Source organism: Erigeron canadensis, chromosome 6 (assembly GCF_010389155.1).
Source record: "Erigeron canadensis isolate Cc75 chromosome 6, C_canadensis_v1, whole genome shotgun sequence".
Taxonomy (NCBI): domain Eukaryota; kingdom Viridiplantae; phylum Streptophyta; class Magnoliopsida; order Asterales; family Asteraceae; genus Erigeron; species Erigeron canadensis.
In genome coordinates, this window is record NC_057766.1 from 40,638,516 (window position 1) to 40,653,018 (window position 14,503).

Consider the following 14,503-nt stretch of genomic DNA (forward strand, 5'->3'; position numbering starts at 1 on the left):
TTGTGATGTGTTGTGATTTGGTACGTGAAGTGTGTAGTATGTAATCTACAAATACATGTCTCATTTTATAGAGGAATTGCATTCAACATTGTCAAAGTCTTCAGCCCATATCATAGCCTATAGCTTGATATGTCTGAAAACACATTTCCATGTTTCTCTCATCTTGTTTCCATTGTTTCTCTTTTGACAAAAACAAAAGGCTGCACCGTCCAATTCATATAAGGAATGAATTGTGAGAATCACACATATTTGAACCATGCATAAATTTAGCAGCCAACAATTTAGACTTCAAATTTGGAAGGCACACTTATATTTTCACAGCAAATCAAAACATACAAGAGATGTTAAAATCACACCAGTCACCCCAAGACAATGTCAAATTCCTAGACCGATTCTTGATCCACAGAAAAGAGGGATATCGGATTTCCTCAAAGAGATGCTTGGCAGATGTTCTTTTGGAGTTAAAGACTGCGTTATTCCTGTTTCTCCAGAGGCCCCAAAACGTCATGAAGAACACTAACTGGACTGCTAGTTTCCATCCCATGTCGCCTCTCAAACTCTGATACAAAATAGGAAGGTCTGTGACCGAGAAGAAAAAGAAACAAGAGATGCGACACCACTGCGAGATGGCCTCCCAAACCTGGGAGGTAATAATGCAAGAACCAAAAACATGCTCCGGAGATTCCTCATCTAGTCCACAAATGTCACAACTCGTGGATTGAAGATTAACATTGCGAAATATAAGGTTGTCCTTGGATGGCAAACGACCCAACCATAAACTCCATGCCAAGAAATTTACCTTAATAGGAGCCCATTTATTCCATACAAACACGATCTCAGGTTGAGACTCACGAAGCTCTATGAGTTTAAACCTCATTTTTTTTACGGAGAAAAGACCCATAACACAAAAATCGTTAGACCATACATCCTCACCCTCATGGAATGAGAGAGTTGAAAGTAGATCCATAAAAGAAAGCACCAACCTGTATTCATATGGGCTCAGTTGCCTAGCTCGGCGGAAATGGAATGTATGAACATTGCGATTAGCTTGGAATCTATCCGAAATTATACATTGTTTGGACACTTCTAAATCAAATAGCGGGGGGAAACGGGAACGGAGAGGATATCTAGGGCCCAACAATCATGCTAGAAAGAAAGAAAGGACTGACTGCCCGAATAAACTTTGAACCATCCGAAAAGGTCAAGTCCAGCCTGCACAAAATATCGAGATACCTTGCAAATTTGTTTCCAAGGCCCAGAAATAAACATTTTACATTGTGTAACCAATGTTAATCACCGTATATTGGTTATATACCAATATACCATTAATAGTGATGTTGTCTATTTGTATAATATATTGTCCTCCCCAATGAAAACCTATAAGACTAAGAGGAGTAGCCCGTTCCTACCATTTTTTTTCGTGCGGAACGCCCAATCTCGGTCCCGGGGGCGTTCCACCTCGTTAAAAAACGAGGCCCTTCTGTTTTTGAACGCATTAGATTTCTTACTTTTTGATGGGCCCTTTGACCGGTCGGTACTTCCAAGACAAAAAAGAACCATTTAACCTTTTTTTTATTAGCTAAGCAAACATTTTATATACAACTTGTCATATTTTATAATAAAAGGAATGCCCCTAAGGCATTTCTCCACCCCAAAGGAATGGGAGGAATGCCCCTCCTAATGCTTGGTGGATACGTGGCAAGCTTATATTGGATAGAGGGCATTCCCGTAACGGGCTACTCCTCTTAGTCTAAGGGTACCAAGTCTTCAAAGCAAGCATCTCATAACTTGCAAGACAAAAAACATGATCTTGAAGTAAATGTAACGTGGAAGAAGTATCATAAAAATGGAAACAAAAATCAGGTGAATTTAGATAATAGTTAGAGACTCGGAGGGTATTTGAAATGAGATGATTATCGGATTATTACATTTTTGATAGATAGTTTGAGAAATTGTTTCAAATTAAAACGTAGTTTATAAACTCAAAATCTGTTTGACAAATGTGATTTTCCAAACGTACACCACCTAATTAAATATACATCATTAGTTATCATTTATTTAGATATGTTTGGTAACAAGCTTTTCGAAGCACTTTCATAAGTTTTAGACCACTTTCAGTTTAGTAGATTTTGTTTATAAACAAAAGTTCAACATACATTTATTTTTGTTTTTACTTTTGTCTTGTAAATAAGTTAATATGATGTTCACAAACTGATGTCTTTTGTGTGGCAATTAATCTATGAACTTTTATGACAAAAGCCTAAAGATAACCATAGCTTAAAGCCTTAAACCATTTGTATTATCCCCAAAGCCCAGATCAGTCATTGTGTGACCCGATACAATCAAATTACATCTTAAAAGAATGATGTGGGGTAATGGTGATTGACAACTTTAAAACTTATATGAGCTTCAAGCATCAAGTTTTGTTGCAATGTGGGACAAGTTGTTTGCATGAAGTATGAATTTATGAAACATTTGGCATCTAAATGCACTTGGTTCCTTCATTATGATAGGTTGACAAATTGCTTGTTAGGTCTATTGTAAAGAAAAATGTGATAAAACCAAATCTAGCAAGTGTGTTATGTCATATGTGAGAGAGATAAGATACAAATTAATTAGAAAGAACACGTAGACATTAAGTCGGATTGAAAGTACATGTCATGCAAAGAACGACGAAAGAAATGCACTTATTCTAAAATGACCGCTTAACTTTCCTGGTAATGCGTCTTGATGTCCCAATAGATGTATCCTTGTCTGCTTATTTTTTGGTATCTAACTGTTTTTAATAGTCTTGCATCTCATAGCCATTGATAAGTTGTCATCTAGCTTATTTGTTTACTTCATTATTTTATATAAATGATATCGTGGAATACTATAATATAATGCCATCAATAAGTGACAATATATATTTCGTTATAATATCATATGGAATTCTGTTCATCTCGAAGCTTTTTGGATAGTTTTTCTTGCCAATTGAAGGCGTAATTCATGTTAAAATAAATAAATAAATTTGATTTAGGAAGCGGCCACAGACTATAATAAGAGAAAAATGGATATAAGGTTGTACATTATCTAAGTTTAAGTGTAGAATCTTTCATATATTAATTTTTTAAAATTTAATGTCTAATGAGTAAATGATTGTACTCCATCTGTTTTATGGATTACAAAAAATTAGTATATGAGTATTCCGCATATAGACTTAAATGTCGCAGAGTCTTATATTCAATCTATCATCTATGTATATAGTTTTTTCGAAGATGTAAGCATGTTATTTCATGTGGACTCCTCTATATTGGCAACCAATCAAGATTTGACTTGAAGAGACTAACGAATCAAGTTCAAGTCTAAAGATGCATCGGGTTGTGCCATTATTCCGTTGTCGTATTTGCACAGTAGGTTCTTCCCACAATGTTAGGTTCATATTCATAATTTTTGAAAGCGGGTGACCGGTGACGGGATCTTTTTTTGCCACGAAAAGAAAACTGAACAAATTTAACTTGGCACAACTTAATGATACATCCAATAGGAATGAGCTAGGAGCTTCATTTGTTTAGGTTAAACAAGTTGATGCGTATCTTTAGATATTGGGTAACCACATACATTATATTAGTTAGGCATAAAAAAATGTAAATTAATGGTTTCTCTTTTAATTTGAATTATTCAAGGTTAATTATATAATGTTTTACTGATTTGTGTCTCAAAACAATGGGAAATAGCTTAGTGCGGTTAGCAAAATACAAGTACGTGTCATGAAAATTTCTACGGATATGCATGGTTCGATTTCAGACAGTTTAAACTTAAACTTAACTCAAACCAAGATTAATGGTTTAATGTTTTTTCAAATCAAGCCGACCAGATTATCGATCGGACTAAACCAAACCAACCAAAACAATTAAGCCGGTTTGGTTTGGTCGATTTGCCTTTTAAAAAAAAAATAATAATATGTAGTTACAGTTAGGATACTAAGGCTTAGTGATCAACTTATATGCTTCATATGTCACAACTATTAAGTATTAATAATAATGCTAGTAAGATATAAGAGCAATGCTATGATATAGTTAATATGAGAAGATAATTAGAATTACAAAAATATGTTTGTAATTACATATGTTAATCTAATGGTCCGGTTTGGTTTAAATGACCGGTTTGATTTTTAAAACGACAAACCAAACCGTAACAACGGTTGATGGAGAATAACAAACCGCCGGTCTAATCCTTTAATGCCAAACCGACTAAACCCTACAATTGGTTTGTGTAACACCCCAAGTTTTTTAAGATAGATGAATTAATCTCTTTTTGTAGTTTTGACATTAAAATAATTTCCTATTATTTAATTTTGAGTTATAGAGTTAATTTAGTTGGAACTTTAGCAGATAGCGGGTAAAATACACACAAAAACTAGAAAGGGGCGTGTTACTCAGGAGAAGAACCAACCATCTCTTCTTTTTGTAACTCATCTCCCACTCATTACTTCTTCTTCCATCTCTAATCTTCTTCTCTTAATTCTACTCTAAATCAAACTTCACTTCAATTCAATTCTAGAATCATTCAACCATAACAATAACAATAATCTCCCATTATTCTATTGAATTCAAAGTGAGAAATAGTGTGTGTTGTGTGTGTGCCGAAATTCAAGAGCAAAGAGGGAGGAGAAGAAATTGTGATATATAATCATTTACTTTATTCTTTGATGTGTCATATTTTATACCATTTTCCATGTGATTTTAGAACCAATTATTCGTTATTTTGATATTTTTATATCCAACTTTCGATACTTTGAAGGTGTGTTAAGTGTTTTCAGGTTGGAAATTGATTAGACGAATGAATTGGTTGAGTTTGATGATATATGGAAGAAACGGGAGGAAGATTCGGTTGAAATCGAGCTAAAGACGAAGAAAACGAATCATGGAGTTTGTAACTCCCGTTACTAGAGTAACGGCCGTTATAGAGGGAGTTTCTGGTTTCTCCTGTAACTGGCAGTTACTACATAAACAGCCGTTAGTAATCAATTAGCGGGTAACGGCCGTTAGCCCATTAACGGGCGTTAGTCCTCTAGTTTAAGTGTAACGGCCAGTTACTACACTAACGGCCGTTACACGCTGATTTTGTATATAAGGTCAGTTAGGGTTCTGCATTAGGGGACGAATTTTTGCATAAAAGTTTTTTAGTTTTCTCATAATTGGAAGCTTTTGGAGCAAACAAGTTGTTAGGGTTTCACATCTTTTCAGCTTTGGATTGTAATCATCATTGCTACCGGATTATCTTCAATCATTTGGTATAATATGATTTCTTCTCTATTTGTTTGTTCTTGTGTTTTTAATATGAGTAGCTAAATCCTTAGCACCCGCTTGGGTAGTAAGCATGTCATAGGGTCGAATTAATATTGCTTGTAAGTGTTGGACAAGGTTTATATGTTTAATCAACTTTTATATTAATTGATTGATAATTGTAATTAGAAGTTCGGGAGAAATCTATGTCATTGTCAATTGATTTATGAAATGGTTAATCGGTCTATAATTAACCTAAAATCGTTGGGTTCGAGAGAAATCAACGATAAAGATTTTAAACAATTAAATTCATTTTGAGTGTGTAAACGCTTATGATAGAGGGATCTGATTAGGCGAATAAGCAGTTCGGGAGAAAGCTTTCAAAAGATTAAATCATAAAATCAACTCAGGTATTTAATGCTTAACTGTTTAGAGTAGAAATTAAGTGTGGGAGCAATAATTATGTTTTGAGCAGTTAAAGTTTCAAGTATAATGGGAGTTCATCTTGTCTACCTTTTGAGTCGTTCAACAAATGCAAGTAACATTTAGACCCGATGACTGGCATGTGAGCTGACCTAAGTAGGTTTTCCTTTTAAATCTATGTTAAGATTCAACAACCAAATATTCTCTTGCGATTAATCCTACGGGATTACTGACTTTTCTTACTAACTTTTGCAACGTGACAATTCGGTCACAAAACCCCCCTTTTTAATCTGAATCACTTTACTGTAACATTTGCTTAATAAGTCCTTGTGTTCGATCTCGGTTTACCAAGTCAACTATATTGCATACGAACGGGTTCACTGCCCGCAAGTGTGTAGTAGCCAGTAGCTAGATATTTCGTGTTTATAAATTTAAGACTAGAAAATACACATCATTCTTGAATCCTTAAGGGAATAATTTACCTTATAACCTAGTTTTGATTATTATATCAAGAATTAGGGTTCATGTAACCTTTAAATTTGGGGGGTTTTGAGTTGGATGATAATTTGGTTATTAAATTCCCCTAATTCTAATTATATTTTGATATGTGATTATAGTAATGCATGAATGGGTTGATTTGAGTTGTAAGTGACCATTATGGTGAAAATGATAATTTGGTGATTTTGAACAATGAGATTAAATGGCCACATGATGACGGTAAAATGAGATTTTTAGTAGAATGATAAATAGTTGAAAATAATGATTATGAGAGAAAGAATTTTTTTAACTCAGATTTGGAAATATGTCAACTCAAAGAAAATGAGTTGGATATGGTTAGGAATGCTAGTGAATCGACAGTATGGTCAGGTGAGTTAGCCAAGATTGTGAATAAAGTCTTATATGCATATTGTGTTGATTTGTTAGGTTGAAAGCTTTACAATTGTTGTGGCAATCTTGATTGTTGTTAGTCGCGAAGGATGTGAGTAAATTTGTATACTCTTATATGTGTGTTGGGTCGATTACCATATGATGGTGGATTCCGTGTATGGTAATCGATTTGGCGTTAGGGCCTAATTTTGAGTCCAGGGCCTATGAACCCCATAGCTGTATTGAGACAGGGCCTAAGAATCTCATAGTTGTATTGAGATGAGGCCTAAGAACCTCTTTGATTATTGTTTAGCGTATATGGATCCATCTATGTGTTTGTTAGCGCAAAGGTGAGTATGCAAGTGATGGTATGACGGTACTATTGGCTACATGCGATAGTATTTTGTGTTTTCGCCATCCTTCGTGTATATATATATTTGTATGCAAGTTTATTCACTAAGCATTCGCTTACTTTTTAGTTGTTTACCTTTTTATAGGTGGTTCCGGAAGAAGGAACTAAACCCTTGTTGGATTGAACTGTTGATAAGAAGTTGATCTAGGTGTTTTGGAAGGTAATTGTCCATTAATGAAAGAATGGAATTTTTGGTATAGATACTTAGTCATCCCACCTCATTTATGGTTCTTGATACGTTTGTTTTTTTGGTAAAGTTGTCTTTAGTACATTTAATCGTCTTGGTAAAGCTTTGTTTGGTACATTTCTGCAAATTCAAAGTATGTATGGTCTTATAGTTATAAACATGTTTTTGTTGACTTGAAAATCATTGAAATGGGTAAATAACTCATTTGGTTGTGTATGTGAAAGTTGGTTTAAGTGGATGTTATAACTATGTTGTAATTGTGTTTAATACGTGTTTGCAATCAGAACTCATGTGATTGTAAAGCTTGGATTTGAGTTTGGAAAGTTTTTTGTAAGTAGAAGTTGGATTTCCACTGGTGGACCAATTAATGCTGCCCACCACAATTTGGTGAGGCTCACTAACCGGAAGATTAAGGACAAAGGGGTTTTATTGCTGCCCACCACATACCAGGTAAGGCTCACTAACTATAAATCTGATCAGAAGTGATTTTCAGTGTTGCCCACCACATATGAGGTGAGGCCCACTAGTTATTGAGTCGTGTCGTTTCAGTCCGGCTTAACTGGTTTTATTGGTTTTGACCAAACTATGCACCATCTCTAGAAATTACACTTTTGGCATAATTGCATCATTTAAAAAAAGTATTGGTAAAAAGTGTAAATAACATATGACAACAAACTCATATGTTTATTATAATCTTGTGAAATAAGCTATAACTACAGTCATTTGAATAAAACGTTGTAATTTAACGCCCTTCATAACAATATGATAGAGTATTTCAAACATTTTCTTAACTTTACTTTTGCGGGTCACCTCACCTCATATATATTCTTATTTGACAAGTGAAAGGAAACCAATTTTACATAATGCTACATTGTTAAATCCTATGCAGCAGAAAATTTAAGAAGCAGATTAGGAAAGAGCAGAGTAGGACGTCTAACAAGTGAACAACTACTTGCTTCTCATTTTATTCCATTCTTGCGCCTTATGCTCCTTGTTGTTATTACTCGGTTTATATATGAATATATCCCACTCAATATTAGCAAGGCTCGAATCAGATGAGAAAAAATTTACGTATTTCTGGACTTATACACATGATATGGACATGATCCTTCAACATGTCAATTATCACAGGAATAGTTTTGTGCAACACATGCCTTTCTGAAGAATGTTTTGTGACCTAATATGTGGCGAACTAGAACAACTCGGCTCGTTTGTGTTTAAGATGAGAAACATATGACATATGGTGGGGTATCGACTCGTAATTTTACAACTAAAGAAAAGTATCATTGCGAGCTATGTAGCACCGAAACGGATACAGCAAAGCGGCACGGGAACGATACGGGAACGGGGAATGGCAAAACTAAAAAATTTAAGATACGGGTACGGCAAAGATACGGCAATAAAAAAATTTTAAAAAATAAATATATTGATTTTATATAGAGAGAGACTTGAGACTTCAGAGATTATGTAAAATTATATATGTATAATTTTATAATATATGTTTGATGGTGATAGGTGATCACGGATTAAATTTTTAATAATCAATTTTGAAACAGAAAAAGTCTAATGGTGATCTTAATTGTATAATTTAGTTGGTTTGTGTTTGGGAGTACGCATAGTCGCAAGATAGAAGTCGTTTTTGGAATACAAAAAACTCATTGAAACCCTAATATTAATTAGATACGATATGGAAACTTCACAGAAACGTTTTGGTATATATGGAAACTTCAAGGAAACGTTTCGGACGCGTTTCGTACGAGTTTCCGTTCCCATGGAGTTTCTGAAACGGGTATACCTACCTGTTTGGAGTTTCGGTGCATCATAGATTGCGAGTATAATAACCCATCCCATATCAGAATAAGAAAAGTATAACTACAAAGGTAAAGGACTTTTTTACTTCACCATAGCGATTGATGCGATGGATTCCCCTATTGTCTACATATATTATCTATACTATCTATATAAACAAAACATTTCTCTAAAATTTAACATTCTACCTTTAAAATCTCTAATTTACCCTTTTAATCTATACTACCATCAAAACTTTATCCCTGAAATTTCAAAAATACCCTTATCTATATAAACAAACCATCCCCCTAAAATTTAACACTCTACCTTTAAAATCTCTAATTTACCATTTTAATCTATACTACCATCAAAACTTTATCCTTGAAATTCCAAAAATACCCTTAAAAAAACCTTACGCTTGTCTCTTCCCTTCCCTTCCCTGAAGTTGCTCACATAGTATACCAAAAGAACACACATGCGTTACTGAATTTAATAATCGATCAAAATAATTACACTCACCCTAAAACAACAACGGCGGTTTGCACTTTCAACCGGACTAAGAAACACTTGAGTTGAATCATACATTTATGTAATAACACGGTACCGCTACTTAACCGGTGTTTTATTCTTATGCCCTGCCGCATCACGCAGGTACAAGGCTAGTTCAGATAAATAGGTATGTATACACTATACACCAAAGTAAGCAATTTCCTAATCAAAATATCAATAGTACAAAGTTTATTGAATAAAAGTTTTTTCTTTGGTGTTTTTCCAGTATAATTTGGTAATTTGTACACTTTTACCAGCACCCAGCTGGTAGTTTTAATAAAAAATTTTTGGACGGTCAAAAAATAAAATAAAATTCAATAATACAAATTATATATAAATACTAAAAAGCAACTTTCTTATGTAAGGAGGGAGTACTGTAGCTAAAAGTACTCCCTTTAATGCATAAGGTATAAGTTGCTAATGCACAACCAAAATAATTAAAAGACTTAACGATCGTTAACTGTTGTTGGTCTAACTAACGATAGTTACAAAAGGATATTTAACGGAGTTATCTTTTTTAACTTTTGACACCAAAGTTTTGCTTTACTTTGTTTTCGCCACATAACTTTTGTTTAGTCTCGCTCCAAATTTTTTCTTTTATTTGCTTTTACGACATAACTTTTGTTTATTAAACTTTGTTACCGAAGTTTCATTTTCTTTACTTTTGACTACAACTTTTATTTTCCTAACTTTTGTCACACAAATTTGTGTTTCGACTTAATGTTTTTAAACTTTTGTCACCAGCGTTTTGTTTATTTTCCGAGGCAACGCCCGGGTATAAATTCTTGTATTATCAAAATGTTAAAATTGTATTGTTTCGTGATAGATACGAGCACAATGTCATACCCACAAGAGGCCCAAAGAGTTTAGGATCCATACCGACATGCCCAATTTAAAAAGGTTGTCGATTACAAAGCAGTCGAGATGGACCATCATAGTCAACTTTGGCTCTATCTTTGAGTATTTAGTTCCTTTGTTTAATGTATTAGGGAAAAAGATTCCCGACTTTGACTATAAAATTTTAATCTTTGATTTTAAATCAAATTTTAAGATTAAGAAATAATTTTTTAATTCTAATTTTTGATTTTAAATCTAAGGATCAAAATTGCTTTAAATTAACCCTTCAAGTTAGAAATAACTTAAATCTCCACCCAATGTATAAACGCCATGGCCCCTTTCCACCAGTATAACTTGCCTCTTTGAACTCACCGAAGCATAAATAGGGAACTAATCAAGAGAAATCTAAATCTAGTCAAACACAGTGTAAGCCTATGAGGCTAGAGTGCAACTCGATTACCAAACTCGCAGCTCGATAGTTCATCACCTTGCCCTTTATTTTCAAATTCGAGCTTTAACTAACCTTATCAAGCTCGGATCAACTCGGTTCGAATAACTTATTCCAACGTGACGGTGGAACTGGAAAGCCACAATTCAAAGTAGACATTGATAAACAAGTTTTCAACTTTTAGTTACCGACATATATATGTAGTATTTTATCAATAAAAGCGATATTCAACATGCGCACGTCGGTGGTTATATGGTAAACAGAACATTCCACATTTCAATTCAAAGATAACAGCCTGTTTCCAGCAATCTTTATTATGACTAAAAATTCTAACAAATTGTGCTTCAAATTATCCCCTTTTTGTTCTTTTGTGTAGGCAACCTTCACCACACAATCCAGTTATCTTCACAATTGTTGTAACATAATTTGTACCAAACCAATATACCTAAAAGGCGACAATTCTATTCTAGATATTATAGTATGTAGCTATGTGTTACTACTATCTTTCTGCACCAAACAAAACAAATTAAAACATGACATAAAAAGCTTTCGTCGGTTGAATTTAATTTTATAAAAAAATAATTCATGTAACAAATTAATAACTAAGCAAAATAAATACTCTAAAAAAAGATTCATAGGTTGTAATCTCCGCATGTTTTGGTATTTACATACATTAAGCTTTGACCAAGTTTGTAATCTTCGTGGCTCGGTGTGATCATCGAAAGTGAGTCCTGCGTCTACGTGAAGAACCACTAACTGTCGATGACAATGAGCGACTCCTATGGCTAACTCGGTCATCAGAGCTTGAACTCGAACTTGAAGCCAACGCCCTTCTTTCATTTCTCAAAAACCCGCCTCCAAAACACGAAAACAAATTGCGTATTATCCTGCCCAACCCATTCCGTTCTCGAGCAACATTCCCTCTCGAAGCCCAAGAAATCCTTCTAGGAACCCCATTGTTGTTAAATCCGCCATCCATTTCCGTAAAAACCACTGGTAATTCCCTCTCACCGCCTCGTCTGCCACCCGAAAACCTCCCAACCGCAAACCCTCCACCCGGTAATCTCCATATAGTCAAACCCACGGCTTCCTCTTCGTTCCCGGATTGGCTATTTGTATCATTATGAGCCCGGTTAACATTAGATGAATCCACAGTTTCAGTTGGTAATTCATGGCGGCAAACGGGACACGAATTTCGTAAAGCAAGCCAAGGTAATATACATTCAGAATGATACAAATGTTGACAAGGCATTTCTTTCGCTTCGGATCCTAATTCAAATGGTTCTTTACAAACAGCACAATATGATTCAATCAAAACATGGTTTTCTAAAATCTCAATAGTTGGCATTGCTTCAATGGCTGCTTTTGAAGCAGGTGGATTACTATCAATTCTCCCTAACCCATTCCCTTCAATCTGGGACAGCTGATCCAATAACCTATCGAAACCCGACCCGAGCAAAAACTCCGACATGCTAGCGGGTAATGGTCTTAGACCCGACCCGGCTCCATCATCATAATACAATTCAAACCCACCACCAGTACTAGGTTCCTCGGTAGTAGGTTCTTCCGGAGTGGATGTGGGACCCCGGAGAACGATTACCGGATTAAACGGTGACCGTTCTCCGGTGGTCCTTCTAGCCCGCCGTAGCAGCGGCGGGCTAGGTGCCGGACCCGGGCTTTGTTGCCCGTTTCCGACCATGTACATAGCAGCAGCTGGGAACCGATTTAATCTGGTGGGACTATTAATTTCTTCTATAAATCCACTATTGCAATCAGGGCAAGATAAAGATGAATCTTGGATATTGGTTCGAACCCTAATGAATCGGTTGCATCTGTAGCACCAGTATGATGATGAAGATGAACCAACCGTTGACATCTATATATAATAAATCTTTATATCTATAAATATGACAAAATTACACAAACCCCAGATCTATTTACCTGATTTTTCTTCAATAAAACCTCAAAGGTTGAATCTTTTTCTTCGAATGATAATTCTTTATAGCAAAAACACAAACCCCGGATCGATTATCCTGATTAAACTTCAAAAATCTTATAAGGTCGGGACTTTTTCTAATCTTTGTAACAAAAAAACAAACCCCAGATCAATAGAACTGCTTTTTATTCAATAAATATCCTCAAAGAGCGAATCTTTTATTGTAATAAGCAAAAACACAAACCCCAAATTTCGATTTGAGTATTCTATTCAATAAAAAGGCTCATAAACCGAATCTTTTTCTTGAAATGATGAATCTTGGTGGGGAAAAAATGAAGGCTAAATACAGTGAACAGAAGATGAAAATTGTATAAATTGAGAAAAAGAATCTTCAATCAAGAAATTAATGATATAAACCATGGATATGATATCTTGAAATTGAAATATAAAAAGATAAGAGCATAACCGGTGAAATAAAAAGGGAATCTATCCGGTGTGAAGGGAGGGAGAGAAAGAGAAAGTGGATGTGATAGAAGGAAAGAAAGAAAGAAATGAAATGATATGAAGGGGAAAAGTGAACGCGTGAGAGAGATTGGCGTGACATTAACGCTTGCGATGACCGGACACGTTGGATGACTTTAAGTGGAAAGAGTCAAAGTTATCATTTCAAAATCTTATTTACATTTTCACCACCTACAGTTTGAGACATTTTTATGTGTTTTACCTTGTATTCATTGTATTGTCATATGTGTTAACACCTTACCAATTTTGTTATCAGACCATTTGTAACCATTCACTTTTTCATCTACATTTTTTTGTCACATCAGTATCATCTTCTCATCACTTTCATCTTTTCTTTTTTTCTTAAGAATTCACCTACCATTTAGTCTCCACCATTATTTAATTTAAAACACAACACATTTTGATTAAAGATAGCAAATTTAAAGTAAAATACAATCAATATACAATCTATTACGTTAATTAAAAACAAACTTATAAAAATTAATTTTTGACTACTTCAATAGAATAAAGTTTATAAATAATACGATAATATTTCAGGGGCTAAAAAAAATAGCTATAAAATGATATAAAGACAAAACAAGTTTTCTTTCTTCGAAGCAACTGAAAAAAAACGCATATACGCAAAGCCGCAATTTTTGACTAAATGAAACAAGTGTTTTTATTCCAATACATATAATACAAAAAGGGAAAGAAAAAGACAAATCCTTTCACTCGGCTAAAGAGTTCACCGACTGGCCCATCACCGAGTCTTCACCTCCATCCCCGTAACCGTTCACCGAATGAGCCATGTTTTCACTTATTGTTACGAATGGTATCATAAGCAAGGTGTACTAAGACCCTTAAAATTGAATTGATAAAGCATTGCGCTTCCGACTATGATCAAACCTCCCTATTATGGATATTGGTTGCAGTGCAAAACTTCAATTAATGAGACATAGGTGTGTCAGAATTAATCATCGCCACATAACTTCACCTGAATAACTTCGGGTTATATGGGTTATTTAATTTGGATTTGAGTAAGTTATACTCATTAATCAAATCTCTTGTATAGTTTGGTATATGGATTGAATACATAATGATTTGGATTACCCTAATAAGGATTGAATAGCTTATTAGATAAATTTGCTGATTTGATTTCACATTATTAGAAACCACAATTATAATTCTTGTTATAACCAACTGGGTATTAAGTGGTTGAAGTTTGTCTCTGAAAACATAAGTCAATGGTTTGATTTTCATGCTTGAAAAGCTAGAGGTTTTTCTTTAC

The 14,503-nt window shown here is 34.5% G+C and overlaps 2 protein-coding genes across 2 annotated transcripts; both read right to left on the reverse strand.

The window, feature by feature from the left end:
- Positions 1 to 325: 325 nt before the first annotated feature.
- Positions 326 to 877, reverse strand: LOC122604895. The gene has a single exon (XM_043777755.1). It carries the CDS (start codon positions 875 to 877, stop codon positions 326 to 328), a length of 552 nt encoding a protein of 183 aa, XP_043633690.1.
- A 10,435-nt stretch (positions 878 to 11,312) lies between these two features.
- On the reverse strand, positions 11,313 to 13,220 carry LOC122603387 (probable E3 ubiquitin-protein ligase RHC2A). The gene has a single exon (XM_043776072.1). The coding sequence runs from the start codon at positions 12,652 to 12,654 to the stop codon at positions 11,494 to 11,496; it is 1,161 nt and encodes a 386-aa protein (XP_043632007.1). The 5' UTR covers positions 12,655 to 13,220; the 3' UTR covers positions 11,313 to 11,493.
- Between the last annotated feature and the right edge of the window lie 1,283 nt (positions 13,221 to 14,503).

What these genes read in the sequence shown, in the direction of transcription:
- LOC122604895 (XM_043777755.1), bottom strand. Translation starts at nt 877, where the DNA reads ATGAGGTTTAAACTCATAGAGCTTCGTGAGTCTCAACCTGAGATCGTG.
- LOC122603387 (XM_043776072.1), bottom strand. Translation starts at nt 12,654, where the DNA reads ATGTCAACGGTTGGTTCATCTTCATCATCATACTGGTGCTACAGATGC.